General features: G+C 39.7%; 1 protein-coding gene across 1 annotated transcript in view; it reads left to right on the forward strand.

Moving 5' to 3' along the window:
• Positions 1-5,508, forward strand: part of PAH (phenylalanine hydroxylase) — a 74,539-nt gene extending 69,031 nt beyond the window's left edge. The window contains exons 12-13 of the mRNA XM_041738235.1: positions 2,665-2,780; positions 4,913-5,508. Of these exons, the coding sequence (XP_041594169.1) occupies positions 2,665-2,780; positions 4,913-4,956 (160 nt within the window). The 3' untranslated portion in view covers positions 4,957-5,508. The remainder of the gene's footprint in view (positions 1-2,664; positions 2,781-4,912) is intronic.
• The last annotated feature ends 12,014 nt before the right edge of the window (positions 5,509-17,522 follow it).

Raw genomic sequence — 17,522 nt, forward strand, 5'->3', positions numbered from 1 at the left:
ATGCTGAATATAGTATATGACTTAAGCTCCATTTGTGTAGGAATTTTTGTCCTTTCTCTTTTCCTGTTTTTTTTTCCCCAGTCTGTTTTTTCCCAATATATAGTGAGCATGCAATAAGCAATAGGCAAATCATCAGTCTCAGAGGCAATTCAACAAAAGGCTTATGGAGATGGAAAGGTAGCAGGACTCCCATTCTCAGCCCTCTGAGCTGAGAGGGCTCAGCATATATATATATATATATATATATATATATATATATATACACACACACACATATATATTTCATATATATATTTCATATATATATTTCACATATATATTTCATATATATATTTCATATATATTTAATATATTTAATATATATACACATATATGTTTATATATACATATACATATATATATGTATGTGTATATATATATATATATATATGTTTCTGCAACCCCATGAAGTTGGGTGTGCCAGCTTCCACTGCACTGTGCTTTGGTGATGGAGTGTAAAAGCTGGCCCACAGGTCCACATGGTTGGGCCTACGATGACTCTCTCATATCTCTCCAGGGCCTTCAAGTTCTCTTAGTTACTTATTTCTAGTTAATTCCTGAATATCCACCCCTTACTGGGAGCCTAACCTTCCTCTAATCCTAATGATTCCTCCCTGCCATTCCTGGGACCCTTTTATGGTTATAGGTTTCAATGGATTTTTCCATTACCCCATCTGGGTAATAATAAGAAGGAGGAAGAGGAGAAGCAAGTTAAATATCCAACACCTAGTTATGCACCAAACATTGTTCTAAATGCTTTTCATGTACTGATTCATTTAATCTTCAGATAAGACTATGAAGTTTGCAGGTGGGGTACAGAAGTGTAGAAGGGATAGGAGACTCACCCAGGGTCATACAGCTAGTAAGTGGTTGACCCAGGGTTTAGACCAAGGCAGTGGGGCTTAGAGCCAGAACCCATAACCACTCAAATGGGCCCTCCTGATGATGACTTTCTAACCTGGGAAGTGATCAGTCCCAGACCATCAGGGAAGAGCTTGCAGAACCTGGACTTTTGGGCCTTTGAAATCCCACCTGCTATGTCAGTGCCCACAGCCCAGAGGAGACACCCAGAAAAACTCCATCCTACTGAGAGTGACTCACAGAGTCAAAGGGAATGCTGGAAAACAGGGTTCAGAAAAGGAAGTGATTCTCTCAGAATCTCCCACCTAAGAGAAACCAGCCTCAGCCATTTTCAGTTTCAAGATTCAAGTTCTAAGCATAAAGAAACAATGCTGGGTGTGGTCACATGCCCACTGCCTGGCTAGAGGAAGGGTGGGCCCTGAGACAGACTGCCTAGCCAAAGCACTTCTAGTGGCATAGATGCAGATTGCCTGAAACAAAGATGAGGTGAACTATGGGAATAAGAGGGAAGAAATGCAGAGTGGGCCAAATCACAGACATGCATTATATGCTTCATGTCACCAGCAGGGTTGAGGAAGCTCTTATCAGAGGAGGAGAGTTGGAGAGACATAGTTAATCATTTGTTCTTCATGAATCCCTAGTAACTAGTGAAAGAGAGCAGCTAACACTCATGTAGCACGTACTCTATACTATAATAGCACTTGCTACGACCATCTCAGGTAGTACTGCTCTTGCTCCAGTTTTATAGAGGAAGGACACTGAGGTGCAGCCTGCAAGGGCTGTCATTGGCAGAGGTGAGTTTGAGCCCAGAGCCTGGCTCTGGAACTTGGGTTTCCAGCCACTATGATCCACCACTCTTGCCAGACTTGGGGAGCCCACTAGTTTCCCTTAGAATTATCATCTCAGTATGGCAGCTTCAACACTCAGCAGAAGCCAACTTAGAAATATCATTTGTGATGTTCTTGCAGTTTATAGGCTATGTGGGGACATCTTATTAATTACATTGCTTGATGTCCCTCATAAGGCTCTCCTGGTACATTCCTCCCAGACCCAGAAATGCATCAAGAAGGCAAAGAAGTGAAGAGCACAGACCAGAGTCAGACTACCTGAGTCTCTTCTCAGCTGCATGATTTATTGCCAGTATGACCTTGGTAGTCACTGAACCTCCCCAAACCTCAGTTTTCTCATCAGTAAAATAAAGATAGTAGTAGTACCTTCCTTCTAAGGGTTTTATGAATATTAAATCAGGGATGATAGTTGTAAAGAACATAGAACAATTAGGGCTTCACATAGCATTTAGTACAGAAGAGGCATGCAGATCATGTTAAATTTCATTAATAACATAGTGTTTTCTTCCATTCTTGAGAGCTGTGTTTCCCTCCTTGGATTGATTTCCGAGCCTCTCATAGCTTACTTATTTCTATAGCATTCTTTGGATAGATTTATTTGTTCTTTTGATTTTCTTTAATGGTAAGAATTTTGGCCTTAATGTATTCTGTGCTTTTATTATAAGCTTTCTCTGCCCTTTTGGAGATTGGTAACTAAATAAGCATGTGCCTATGTGTGTTTGTATATACACTGAGACACATATGCAGCACACAGAGGCTGCCCAAGGGGATCTCACTAGAACTCCATTTCACCTCTCACCCTGGTTTCTAAAGCCCCTGTTCTAGTGAGATTTAAGTAAAATACCACTGAGAAATCTTTTAGGATTTTTTTCCCCTGAATTGTGCCCTTTACTGAGCTCTGTGGATTTGGTTTCAGGAATTTTGCTGCTACCATCCCACGGCCTTTCTCAGTTCGTTATGACCCATACACTCAAAGAATTGAGGTCTTGGACAATACGCAGCAACTTAAAATTTTGGCCGACTCCATCAACAGTAAGTAACTTACACCCCAGGAGGCCACTCTCTTTACCAGAAATAAAGTTGTATTTCCTAACCCTCACCATAGGAACAATAAGAAATTAATCATAAATTTCACCATAAGAAATTTATTAAATATTGAATGAGGGAGAAAAGCATCTCCAGGTAAGCCATTTGTTTGTTGAGGGAGGAAAACCTTGGGATAAAGGCCAGAATTGCTTTGAGTATCTTCTCTTCTTTAACTTTCCTAGATTCCACCCTATGTCCTACCACCGTATCAGCCTTCCACTCTGGCAGGTCACTACCATGTTCCTCTTTCTTCTTTGCCTCCACTATGTTTCTTCTAAGCATACAATGGGTATTGCTGTGCCTGGAATTTCAGCCCTTACAAGGCAGGTTCTAGCTATTTTATTGGCCATCTATTAGCTCATCCATGGGCCTTCCACTCTTCCAGGACAATGAGGATAGTATAATAGTTGCTCATAAAAAACAACAGTGTTAAATTGTTCTTCATTGGATTCTCCTTCTAGTACTTCAAACCTTCAAACTCCCCTCCAGCAACACTGACCAGCTTTTACTTCCCATACTGCCTCCTGGCTTCTGGCCTTTGTTCATGTAGTTCTTTATGTTTATTTATTTATTCATTCATTTTTATTTAAATTCAATTAGCCAACAAATTCTTTATGTTTAAAATACTCTCATCCCTATTCTCGTTTAGATGTCCCCAATTCCAGTTCATCTTTTAAGTGTTTTGTAGGTATCTCTTCTGTAAGAAGACTAGTTTGGGTGTCCCTCCTCTGTCTTGGCAATCTCACAGATCCCTCACTCAGAGCACATATCACTATATTGTTTTATAATTACATATTTGTCTGACTCTCCAACAAGACCTGAGTAGAAGACTAGGTTGGGTTCACTGTCAAATTTCTGGTAACTAGCCCTAGTCCTAAAAAAAAGTATATTAGGCCCTCAAGCGTTATTAAATGGATGAATGAAACCACTGAGGGAACGAGCAGCCTAAAGGGAGGAATTCTAGGCCAAGTGGAGTTTCCTACCTTATGTAACACTAACAAAGGCCAAAAAAAGGCAGATGGGCTTGAAGTATCCCTCTAGGACCCCAATGATGTTTCCTGCGGCCACTTCCAGTAGTAGTAGAACCATCCCTGGCCATTGTAGTCATTCCCTATTAGGTATAGCCCCCTGTGATCAGACAGTTTGAAGAAGTCCAAGGCTTATTCATCACCACCTCATAGACCCCATTTTGGACTCTCAGCTGGAATAGATATGTTCACCTGAGGAGGCCAGCCAACTGCTCTAGGGGCTGGAATGTAAGATAGAGGGGTCAGTCCATAGCTGCTTTGTCTCTCTTTCTTATTTACCCTGAAAAGTTAAAAGTAACTCCAAAGGTTATTGTTTCTTAGAGAACTTTCAAATCATAGAATAGCACATTTAGGAATTAAAGGGTCCTTAGTGACCTTATGTAAGACCCTATTACCTTTCTATACTTCTGTTCCCTCAGGATCTAGGAGAAAGCAAGGCCTGTCCATCTCAGGGCCCCTTACACTTCTTTGAAGTGTCTTTATTCCTGTGGCCTGTAGGCATATGAATATGGCATGAATAGGAGCAGCTCCATCTTAGTCCAGTAGTCTAGCAATCTAGGTTGAGTTATCTATGGAGATCATGCATTTTCAAACCTAGTATACATCAGAATCAGTTGGAGAGCTAGTTAAAAATAAACAGTGCTGATTCATAGTCTCAGATTAAATTTACTAAATTGTGGTAATTTGTGTGAGTTTGTATTTGTAATAAGGCCCTAGGTGCTTCTGACACAGGAGGTTCATATGAACCACACTTTCATGTTTCATGGCTTAGGTCCTTATAAGTACCTATAGATGGTACTGTAAAAGAAAAAGAGAGAAAACAGTTAACTCCTTCCAGGAAAGAAGGAGCTAATTACGTTAAAGTTTGTAAATCCTTATGCTGTAACTGCCCAAATCCTGTCTCCATAACTAATTTGTAAGCTCCTTGAAGGTTGGGGTGGTACTCTGCGTATTCTTATATCCCACTGATTCCCTAATGTGTTACACATTGTAGAAATTTAAAGCATGTTTTATCATGATGTGAGTGGCCCATTGTTTTTTTCTTTGTAGGTGAAGTTGGAATCCTTTGTAGTGCCCTCCAGAAAATAAAGTGAAACCCATGGACAAAACCTGTCAACTGAGAATCTGTTCATGGAAATCCAACTACTTTCATTTCATCTGAAAAAGTTTGAAAAGCAAACCTTAATTTGAATTGACAGCCTTTAATCCTTTTTGGAACAAGATGGAGGATGAACAAATCAAAATAACTTGAAATGACAGCATATTAATACATACCCAAAAGCATAATCTTTTGGGGTCATTTTTGATTTAAAGATGATAATCCTATACTCTCAATTCAGTTAAAATCAATAATCTGTCACATTTCATCAAAGTTAATTAAAATTGGGACCTGATTTGCTCAAGCTTCATATATGCTTTTGTTACTCGCCATAGAAAATTCCTGAAGGAATATATATCACTCAGTGTAAAACACAAGCCTGTCATTAGAATTGAATTTGTTGATTTAATGTAAATCTTAACCTACAAAAGTCATTTTCTATTTCAGTAAACTATGATTCTAGTTATTGCTGTGCCTTACCCATGTAGATTTCCTTTAATTCATGAGCCCATTAAAATAGTTATAAAAATCGAAGTTCATAGCATAATATGAAAGCATTTCTGTGTAGTTTATTGGACTCATAGATACTGTTGTAGAAGGTAATAGAACTCCTCACCTGACTCTCACAACTTTCAATATCATTTTCCAATTAATTGTTATCTGGTTTGGAGATATTTTGCAGACGTGTGATGCAACAGATGCTAACCAAAGGCTTAGCTGAGAGATATTCCATAATACTCATTGAAATAATAAGGGCATACATTATTAAAAAGCAAATCCTCAAACAAAAGTGAGAATTTTAGTTATGTTTAAAAAAAGACTAGTGGTTAGAAAATTTTGCAGTTTCAAATGTTTCTTAGAAGGAAATATTCATCTCCATTGCCTGAGAAATACTTTAACTGGATAATCTTGTGACATGAAAAAATGATCAGCCTCAGATTTCCAATCCATTACAGGTCACTGTGATAACCTAAGTTATGTCTGGATGGTCAACAGACTGATTTCTTTCTTTCTTTTTTTTTTTTTTTAAACAGACTGATTTCTGTTGGCATATGTTTTACTGAGAAACAGCAGGGAGAATAGTAGCATCTTTAAAGCCATGCTGAAATTTTCATGCCACTTTAACACTCTATTTTGGAAATAGTTAAATCTTAAAGGATTTGCATAGTATTTCTTCACATGTGATTCTCAGACCAGCTATATCATCATCAACAATAAATCCTGGGCACATCCCAGTTCTATCCAACTAGAATATCTGGGGATGGAGCACTAAGATCTGTATTTTTAAGTATCCCAGGTGGTTTTTTTTTTTAAATTATGGCCAGCCAAGTGCATTTGGTGCATTACATTTGAGAAAACTTGACTTCTGGTGGCCAGTTCTGCCAATTGCTGATTATGTCGCCTTGCAAAATTTACTTTGGATCTCGGTTTTACTTGAGCAATGAAGGAGTTTAACTGGATAAATCAAGTTTTCTTACAGTCTTGGAATACAATTCAAATGCTGACATATGTCTTTAAACAGATGTCCTTGATCCACTCACAGTGGGTAATAATACCAGCCCAAATATCCTACCTGGGTGGAAAGAGCAATTTGGTCTGATGTATCTGAGATCACATTGTTTGAAGTTGGGTTTTCACCCCTGTGTTTATTTCCTCATGCCTCTGTAGAACCCATTGACAAACGTTTATTCTAGAAGTGGTAATGTTATTTTTTCTGGTTTCTTTAGACCCCAAACACTCTGCAAAGGGACTATTTTGATAAATATCTCTGTACAATAAACATATATCAGAGAACCTCTTGATTTTGGAACTAAAATATTTTATAGTATTTTAGACTAGATATCTTATTTTGTAGTGATTTTTAGTCTTACTGAAAAATTTAATGTGTTTTAAGATAAAGCTTAGGTTTAGTTTGCAATTTTGCAGAAAGAATTACATACTGAATAGAAGATAGTCTTTGATTTTTTTAGTAATGTGTTACCTAGTACTTAGGTCTTTTTATCTGGATATATAAACCCAACCAACAGCAAAGGATTCAATATATTTTCATGTGTCAGTATTATCATCTGTTTAATATTTAGTAAATGAGCTCTTTTTAAAGAAACAATAGTAATGCTTTACTGATAGTTATCCTATTGTGTCCAAAAAGGAGAAATACATGTGAGAACATTCAAATTTTTAGTACTAGTGTTCAATAAGTTTCTAAAAGGATGAATTTAAATTTCAATTCTAGGTTCCTAAGTTATATGACTTAACTGTGTATCAAAAAATCTACACTAAAATGTCAACTTCATAATATCATGAATCTTGCCTGTCTTCATCTCTAAAAGCCTTAGCATGTATTACATAGTAGGTGCTTAATAATCTTTAAAAAAATTTCTGAGTGAGGCAAATCACAGATGGTGTAGTGAAGATTATCTCACAAATAGGCTATTTTGCAAGAAAAAGTTGAGAAATAACTAAATTTGCAATTTTTCCCTTTTAAATGCTGTAGAACATTTTGCATCTTAATCTAATTTATGGTCTAAAAAATATACTGTGCTTTTAGACTAGATTATGGCTAGGTGGTTTGTATATATACTGCTTCAACAATAACTGGCATATTAAAGTTCTTAATAAATGTTTATTAATTAATATAGGAAGCAAAATTGCATAGATGAAATGTTTTGGTTACTCAGTGGGGCTGACATGGTCAAAAGCGATGACTGACTTGCCTAATGATTGCAAAAAATTACAAAGGAAAAAATAAGAAAGGGTATAAAAATGGACTCAGCAAAAGAAAGAGAAAAGAAAATGATCAAAGCTTCTTTCCAGTGGAATGTGTACCCACCCCACTCCCACCACACACACAAAATCCCTGCCTTTTAATAGCTTTCCTGTGTAGTTTCTTTATATGTGCTGCTCAAACAAGTGCATTCTTGTGTAGTTTCAAAAACTATAAACAAGTAGATTTGATATATACTAGTAATGGTTATCATAGTTTCTGTACTGTGAATTTTCTCATTTGTAATCTCACATTCAACTCTTGTAGCTCCAAGATACAATTTACCATCTCACGTGTAGTAAGCTTGAAGAATAAGCTCAGAGTGATAAGTAATTGCAGAGAATGTTAAATCTAGCCGTCCAGTGTGCACGTGCACACGCGTGCGGGCGCGCACACACACACACACACACACACACACACACAACTCTTCTCTACAGTACAATTCCTCCTTGTTCAGGGTTACTTTTCAACAATTCTTCTTCTGTATGTTTCTTACACATGGTTTCCTTTATGACAAAAGTCTCTAAGTAATAGAACATTCATGGGAAAAAGTACAGAAAGATGGACCTCCCTCAGTCCTGGGATGGAGCCTGACTGGGGTTCTGTGCTCAGCACAGAATCTGCTTGGGATTCTCTCTCCTTCTCCTTCTGCCCTTCTCCCTGCACACAATGCTCTCTCTCTGAAATAAATAAATAAATAAATAAATCATTAAAAAAGTTGTACCTTCCAGAAAGATGGATGGATTTCTTAAGTCTCTGAGTTGAAGATGTTGCTGCAGGAAGTGTAACACCTGCTTATTTTCCACTTTGCCTAAATGGATAAGAGGTAAATGATTATAGCTTGAACTTTAGCCTTTATTTTTTTTCTCAGATAATTTTTTTGGAGATAAGTGACACCCAAAGAAAGTAAATACGTCAGTATCCTTTATTGAGTTTATTAAAATTGGTGCATACTTTGGATGTCTATGTTTCCTATGATTTACTCTTCCTAGAAGTAAATTTGGAATATCTACTTTAAAAGAAATAGTCCTCCCTGAGCTTTCTTCATTCCTAAAGCTTCTCAAAGAAATATCAGCTGTTCCTGTCCTTTTCTGCCATCACATTTTATTCTGCAAATGGAAAGGTTTGTGGCAAAAGGCCACTTTCCACTATTCTTTGTGAGTGGGGGTGGGGAGTGGAGTTTGGGCTTAGAAAAGAGGGATTAGGAATGCATCTTCTTTAGTCTTTGAGTTTTTCCCTTATGTCTCTAAAGTGTGGGCTTTAAGTTTCTTTGAGAAGTTACTCATCCCATCCCATCCCATCACACACACACACACACACACACACACCACACACACACACACACACACACACACACACTCCCTTTGACCTCTAAGAAGACACAGGATGATTTGGAACTGAGTTGAGGACTCTGCCAATACAGGCATAGAGTGGCTGGTCCTTTCCATAAGCCTTTACCTACCCTGTTTGTGGGAGAATGTATTTCAAAGCCATTCTTTGGAAAGTCTTTGGAGATTGGCACCACCCAGAAGTGGAGAATCAGCCTGGAGCCACAGCATTACTTGGAAAAGGTAACTGTTGGACTATGAAGTCTTTCTAGCTTCCCCAGGGTCCTAATTAATACTCTTCTCTGCCACCATCCCTAAGGCTGTGGTGCCTGGTGAGATCCATTTCCTTGGCCTAACAAAACGTCAAATTTTGGAGTAGGAAAGGAGACAAAAAAACCTTTCCAAAACTTTCCATTCCCTGAATGTCCTTGGGAAAGTCGGACAGACAAGAGGCTCTACGCTAAGTCCCTCTTGGGGAAAAAATGTTTCCCAGAGCAGAGGGTAGTCTGGGATTAGAAAATAGTCATTTTATGACACGATGTGCTTCCTAAGAGAGCATGCTGGGGGCTGGAGGGGAGAGGACAAGAGTATCCGGGCCTTCCAGAGCAGAGCTCCTCAGCACCGCGGACAGCACCCATGCCAGCGAGGTGCCCTAGGTGTGGAAGGGAGTGGGGCAAGGGAGCCCCAAAGCCTGTCTTCTTATGGAACAAAGGTCAGGATAGGCTAAGGGCCGTGACGAAGTTAGTACAGAGGCCAGGAAACATGACTCTGATTGTTGTCTCTGCTCACCGTAGATTTGACATTTTGGCTGAGTAACGGAAAGACAACAGACAAGTGTGACATTTATTCCCTCGGTGGTAATGACCATTTTTTGTGCTTTATACAGAGTAAATCCAGGTCTTTCTTTCTTTCTTTCTTTCTTTCTTTCTTTCTTTCTTTCTTTCTTTCTTTCTTTCTTCTTTTCTTTCTTTCTTTCTTTCTTTCTTTCTTTTTTATTTCTTTTGTGGTGCACTCCCACATTATACTGTTTGAAATGGGAGGATGGAACATTTCTCTGTAGCACTGCTCTGGCAATCCTGATTCAAATGCCAGTTTTTCCATCAAGCTGAACCTAGTTGGGCAGACTCTTACTCTCCCTGAGTCTCATTTCTTCATCTGTAATATAGGGAGGATGCATGTCTACCTCACAAGATTGTCACAAAGAGCAAATAACATATCATGTATATAGAAGCCTCACAGTCGCTTTCAGCAGCATCTAGCAATTTCAAATGTATATTATTCTGTTATAAAGCACAAAAGACCTCCCATTAGAATTGATTATTAATTTTTTGGTAGTCTTGCTCCAGCAATAAGATCTCAGTTAGTTCCTCTTTCAAGAAAGAAAGAAGAAAGAAGAAAGAAAAGAAAGAAAGAAAGAAAGAAAGAAAGAAAGAAAGAGAAAGAAAGAAAGAAAGAAAGAAAGAAAGAAAGAGAAAGAAAGAAGAAAGAAAGAAAGAAAGAAAGAAAGAAAGAAAGAAAGAAAGAAAAGGACAGTTATTGGAGTGCCCTACATAAAGACTCTCTGGCTTCCACTTGAGAAATGAATTTAAAGTAGAATTTAAACCTTTCAACACAGTCCAAATCTATATGTACATATAAATTAATATTGTGAGCAGGAAAATAAGAAATCTGTATCAACTTGAAGCTAAAATTGTATCATGAACAGGACAACTTTGGAGATTGAAATGGAAATGTTTGAAGCTAAAGGCAATAGAACTTTACTTTCTACCTTCATTTCTGACATTTTCATGCCATTAGGCATTTCTCTTCATCTGGAGCTGTATCATTACCAATGCAGTTTTATATCATAACGTCCAAAAAACTAGCATTTGCTCTGTTGCTAAGGACAGCATTTCTCAACTGAGAATATCATGTTGTGCTCATTTTATGAAATAGTTACCAGAAACAAGATTTATCTAAAAACTGGTCATCCTCTAGAAGTGCTGTTTTACTGAGGAACCAATACAAGAAAAATGGATTCACTTTGCTTCCTAATTTTAAGATCACCTTAGGAGGGGGGAGGGGCAAGATGGCGGAAGAGTAGGGTCCCCAAATCACCTGTCCTCACCAAATTACCTAGATAGCCTTCAAATCATCCTGAAAATCTATGAATGCGGCCTGAGATTTAAAGAGAGACCAGCTGGAATGCTAGAGTGAGAAGAGTTCCCGCTTCTATCAAGGTAGGAAGACGGGGAAAAAGAAATAAAGAAACAAAAGGCCTCCAGGGGGAGGGGCCCCGCGAGGAGCCGGGCTAAGGCCGGGGCGAGTGTCCCCAGGACAGGAGAGCCCCGTCCCGGAGGAGCAGGAGCTGCACCAATCTTCCTGGGCGGAAAGGCCTTGCAGGGAGTTAGAGCAGGACCCAGGAGGGCGGGGATGCCCTCGGGCTCCCTGGGACACTAACAGGGACCTGCTCCCTGGGGAGAGTGCGCCGAGCTCCCTAAGGGCTGCAGCGCTCACGGCGAGTCCCGGAGCAGCTCAGAGGGGCTCGGGCGGCGGCTCGGCGGAGGGGACTGCGGGGCGGGAGCGCGAATCCAACAGCGCAGACTGGGAGCACAGGGCGCCGGGACACAGCCCAGGATCCGGCCTCCGCCCGGGACTGGCAGAGGCCTGGAGGGCCCAGGACAGCAAGGACGCTCCTGCCCCAAGCTGAGCAGATCAGCGGCCCCGCCCCGGAGCCTCCAGGCCCTGCAGACCAAGAGATCCGTAGATACTGCCGGAGCTGACTCCAGGCCTCCAGAGCTGGCCGCCGCCACTGTGGTTGTTCCTCCTGGGGCCTCACGGGGTAAACAACCCCCACTGAGCCCTGCACCAGGCAGGGGGCAGAGCAGCTCCCCCAAGTGCTAACACCGGAATATCAGCACAGCAGGCCCCTCCCCCAGAAGACCAGCTAGATGGACAGTTCCAGGGGAAGTCATGGGACTTAAAGTATACAAAACAGAAGATACTCTCCAGTGTTTTTTGTTTTTTGTTTTTTTGCTTTTTCATTTGTTTCCTTCCCCCACCCTTTTTCCTTTCTTTCTTTTTCTTTCTTTTTTCTTCTCTGTTTTTCTTTTTTTCTTCCTTTTTTCTTTTTTCTTTTTCTCTTTTCTTTCCTTCTTTCTCTCCTCTCTTTTTCTCTGTTTCCCAATACTACTTGCTTTTGGCCACTCTGCACTGAGCAAAATGACTAGAAGGAAAACCTCACCTCAAAAGAAAGAATCAGAAACAGTCCTCTCTCCCACAGAGTTACAAAATCTGGATTACAATTCAATGTCAGAAAGCCAATTCAGAAGCACTATTATACAGCTACTGGTGGCTCTAGAAAAAAGCATAAAGGACTCAAGAGACTTCATGACTGCAGAATTTAGAGCTAATCAGGCAGAAATTAAAAATCAATTTAATGAGATGCAATCCAAACTAGAAGTCCTAACGAGGAGGGTTAATGAGGTGGAAGAAAGAGTGAGTGACCTAGAAGACAAGTTGATGGCAAAGAGGGAAACTGAGGAAAAAAGAGACAAACAATTAAAAGACCATGAAGATAGATTAAGGGAAATAAACGACAGCCTGAAGAAGAAAAACCTACGTTTAATTGGGGTTCCTGAGGGCGCCGAAAGGGCCAGAGGGCCAGAATATGTATTTGAACAAATTATAGCTGAAAACTTTCCTAATCTGGGAAGGGAAACAGGCATTCAGATCCAGGAAATAGAGAGATCCCCCCCTAAAATCAATAAAAACTGTTCAACACCTCGACATTTAATAGTTAAGCTTGCAAATTCCAAAGATAAAGAGAAGATCCTTAAAGCAGCAAGAGACAAGAAATCCCTGACTTTTATGGGGAGGAGTATTAGGGTAATAGCAGACCTCTCCACAGAGACCTGGCAGGCCAGAAAGGGCTGGCAAGATATATTCAGGGTCCTAAATGAGAAGAACATGCAACCAAGAATACTTTATCCAGCAAGGCTCTCATTCAAAATGGAAGGAGAGATAAAGAGCTTCCAAAACAGGCAGGAACTGAAAGAATATGTGACCTCCAAACCAGCTCTGCAAGAAATTTTAAGAGGGGACTCTTAAAATTCCCCTTTAAGAAGAAGTTCAGTGGAACAATCCACAAAAACAAGGACTGAATAGATATCATGGTGACACTAAACTCATATCTCTCAATAGTAACTCTGAACGTGAACGGGCTTAATGACCCCATCAAAAGGCTCAGGGTTTCAGACTGGATTAAAAAAGCACGACCCATCTATTTGCTGTCTACAAGAGACTCATTTTAAACAGAAGGACACCTACAACCTGAAAATAAAAGGTTGAAGAACAATTTACCATTCAAATGGTCCTCAAAAGAAAACAGGGGTAGCCATCCTTATATCAGATAAACTAAAATTTACCCCGAAGACTGTAGTGAGAGATGAAGAGGGACACTATATCATACTTAAAGGATCTATCCAACAAGAGGACTTAACAATCCTCAATATATATGCCCTGAATGTGGGAGCTGCCAAATATATCAATTAGTAACCAAAGTTAAGACATACTTAGATAATAATACACTTATACTTGGTGACTTCAATCTAGCTCTCTATACTCGATAGGTCTTCTAAGCACAACATCTCCAAAGAAACGAGAGCTTTAAATGATACACTGGACCAGATGGATTTCACAGATATCTACAGAACTTTACATCCAAACTCAACTGAATACACATTCTTCTCAAGTGCACATGGAACTTTCTCCAGAAGAGACCACATACTGGGCCACAAATCAGGTCTGAACCGATACCAAAATATTGGGATTGTCCCCTGCATTTTCTCAGACCATAATGATTTGAAACTAGAACTAAATCACAAGAAGAAGTTGGAAGGACCTCAAACAGGTGGAGGTTAAGGACCATCCTGCTAAAAGATGAAAGGATCAACCAGGAAATTAAGGAAGAATTAAAAAGATTCATGGAAACTAATGAGAATGAAGATACAACCATTCAAAATCTTTGGGATGCAGCAAAAGCAGTCCTGAGGGGGAAATACATCACAATACCAGCATCCATTCAAAAACTGGAAGGAACTCAAATACAAAAGCTAACCTTACACATAAAGGAGCTAGAGAAAAAACAGGAAATAGATCCTACACCCAGAAGAAGAAGAGAGTTAATAAAGATTCGAGCAGAACTCAATGAAATCGAGACCAGAAGAACTGTGGAACAGATCAACAAAACCAGGAGTTGGTTCTTTGAAAGAATTAATAAGATAGATAAACCATTAGCCAGCCTTATTAAAAAGAAGAGAGAGAAGACTCAAATTAATAAAATCATGAATGAGAAAGGAGAGATCACTACCAACACCAAGGAAATACAAACGATTTTAAAAACATATTATGAACAGCTATACGCTAATAAATTAGGCAATCTAGAAGAAATAGATGCATTCCTGGAAAGCCACAAACTACCAAAACTGGAACAGGAAGAAATAGAAAACCTGAACAGGCCAATAACCAGGGAGGAAATTGAAGCAGTCATCAAAAACCTCCCAAGACACAAAAGTCCAGGGCCAGATGGCTTCCCAGGGGAATTCTATCAAACGTTTAAAGAAGAAACCATACTTATTCTACTAAAGCTGTTTGGAAAGATAGAAAGAGATGGAGTACTTCCAAATTCGTTCTATGAGGTCAGCATCACCTTAAGTCCAAAACCAGACAAAGACCCCACCAAAAAGGAGAATTATAGACCGATATCCCTGATGAACACAAATGCAAAAATTCTCAACAAGATACTAGCCAATAGGATCCAACAGTACATTAAGAAAATTATTCACCATGACCAAGTAGGATTTATCCCCGGGACACAAGGCTGGTTCAACACTCATAAAACAATCAATGTGATTCATCATATCAGCAAGAGAAAAACCAAGAACCATATGATCCTCTCATTAGATGCAGAGATAGCATTTGACAAAATACAGTATCCATTCCTGATCAAAACTCTTCAGAGTGTAGGGATAGAGGGATCATTCCTCAACATCTTAAAAGCCATCTACGAGGGATCCCTGGGTGGCGCAGCGGTTTGGCGCCTGCCTTTGGCCCAGGGCTCGATCCTGGAGACCCGGGATCGAATCCCACGTTGGGCTCCCGGGGCATGGAGCCTGCTTCTCCCTCTGCCTGTGTCTCTGCCTCTCTCTCTCTCTCTCTGTGACTATCATAAATAAATAAATTAATTAATTTAAAAAAAAAAGCCATCTACGAAAAGCCCACAGCAAATATAATTCTCAATGGGGAAGCACTGGGAGCCTTTCCCCTAAGATCAGGAACAAGACAGGGATGTCCACTCTCACCACTGCTATTCAACATAGTACTGGAAGTCCTAGCCTCAGCAATCAGACAACAAAAAGACATTAAAGGCATTCAAATTGGCAAAGAAGAAGTCAAACTCTCCCTCTTCGCCGATGACATGATACTATACATAGAAAACCCAAAAGCCTCCAGCCCAAGATTGCTAGAACTCATACAGCAATTTGGTAGCGTGGCAGGATACAAAATCAATGCCCAGAAATCAATGGCATTTCTATACACTAACAATGAGACTGAAGAAAGAGAAATTAAGGAGTCAATCCCATTTACAATTGCACCCAAAAGCATAAGATACCTAGGAATAAACCTAACCAAAGAGGTAAAAGATCTATACCCTAAAAACTATAGAACACTTCTGAAAGAAATTGAGGAAGACACAAAGAGATGGAAAAATATTCCATGCTCATGGATTGGAAGAATTTATATTGTGAAAATGTCAATGTTACCCAGGGAAATTTACACATTTAATGCAATCCCTATCAAAATACCATGGACTTTCTTCAGAGAGTTAGAACAAATTATTTTAAGATTCGTGTGGAATCAGAAAATACCCTGATTAGCCAGGGGAATTTTAAAAAGAAAACCATAGCTGGGGGCATCACAATGCCAGATTTCAGGAGTACTACAAAGCTGTGGTCATCAAGACAGTGTGGTACTGGCACAAAAACAGACACATAGATCAATGGAACAGAATAGAGTACCCAGAAGTGGACCCTGAAATGTATGGTCAACTAATATTCGAAAAAGGAGGAAAGACTATCCACTGGAATAAAGACAGTCTCTTCAATAAATAGTGCTGGGAAAATTGGACATCCACATGCAGAAGAATGAAACTAGACCACTCTCTTTCACCATACACAATGATAAACTCAAAATGGATGAAAGATCTAAATGTGAGACAAGATTCCATCAAAATCCTAGAGGAGAACACAGGCAGCACCCTTTTTGAACTCAGCCACAGTAACTTCTTGCAAGATACATCCACGAAGGCAAAAGAAACAAAAGCAAAAATGAACTATTGGGACTTCATCAAGATACGAAGCTTTTGCACAGCAAAGGATACAGTCAACAAAACTAAAAGACAACCTACAGAATGGGAGAAGATATTTGCAAATGACGTGTCAGATAAAGGGCTAGTTTCCAAGATCTATAAAGAACTTATTAAACTAAACAGCAAAGAAACAAAAAAATCCAATCATGAAATGGGCAAAAGACATGAAGAGAAATCTCACAGAGGAAGATATAGACATGGCTAACATGCACATGAGCAAATGCTCTGCATCACTTGCCATCAGGGAAATACAAATCAAAACCACAATGAGATACCACCTCACACCAGTGAGAATGGGGAACATTAACAAGGCAGGAAACCACAAATGTTGGAGAGGATGTGGAGAAAAGGGAACCCTCCTACACTGTTGGTGGGAATGTGAACTGGTGCAGCCACTCTGGAAAACTGTGTGGAGGTTCCTCAAAGAGTTAAAAATAGACCTGCCCTACGACCTAGCAATTGCACTGTTGGGGATTTTCCCCAAAGATACAGAAGCAATGAAACGCCAGGACACCTGCACCCTGATGTTTATAACAGCAATGGCCACAATAGCCAAACTGTGGAAGGAGCCTCGGTGTCCATCGAAAGATGAATGGATAAAGAAGATGTGGTTTATGTATACAATGGAATATTACTCAGCCATTAGAAACGACAAATACCCACCATTTGCTTCAACGTGGATGGAACTGAAGGGTATTATGCTGAGTAAAATAAGTCAATCAGAGAAGGATAAACATTTTATGTTCTCATTCATTTGGGGAATATAAATAATAGTGAAAGGGAATAGAAGCGAAGGGAGAAGAAATGTGTGGGAAATACCAGAAAGGGAGACAGAACATAAAGACCCCTAACTCTGGGAAATGAACTAGGGGTGGTGGGAGGGGAGGAGGGCAGGGGGTGGGGGTGAATGTGTGGCGGGCACTGGGGTGGCACTTGACGGGATGAGCACTGGGTGTTATTCTGTATGTTGGTAAATTGAACACCAATAAAAAATAAATTGATTTAAAAAAAAAAGATCACCTTAGGAAATGAGATTTGGGGGCACCTGGGTACCTCAGTGG

Source organism: Vulpes lagopus, chromosome 23 (assembly GCF_018345385.1).
Source record: "Vulpes lagopus strain Blue_001 chromosome 23, ASM1834538v1, whole genome shotgun sequence".
In the NCBI taxonomy this organism is placed as follows: domain Eukaryota; kingdom Metazoa; phylum Chordata; class Mammalia; order Carnivora; family Canidae; genus Vulpes; species Vulpes lagopus.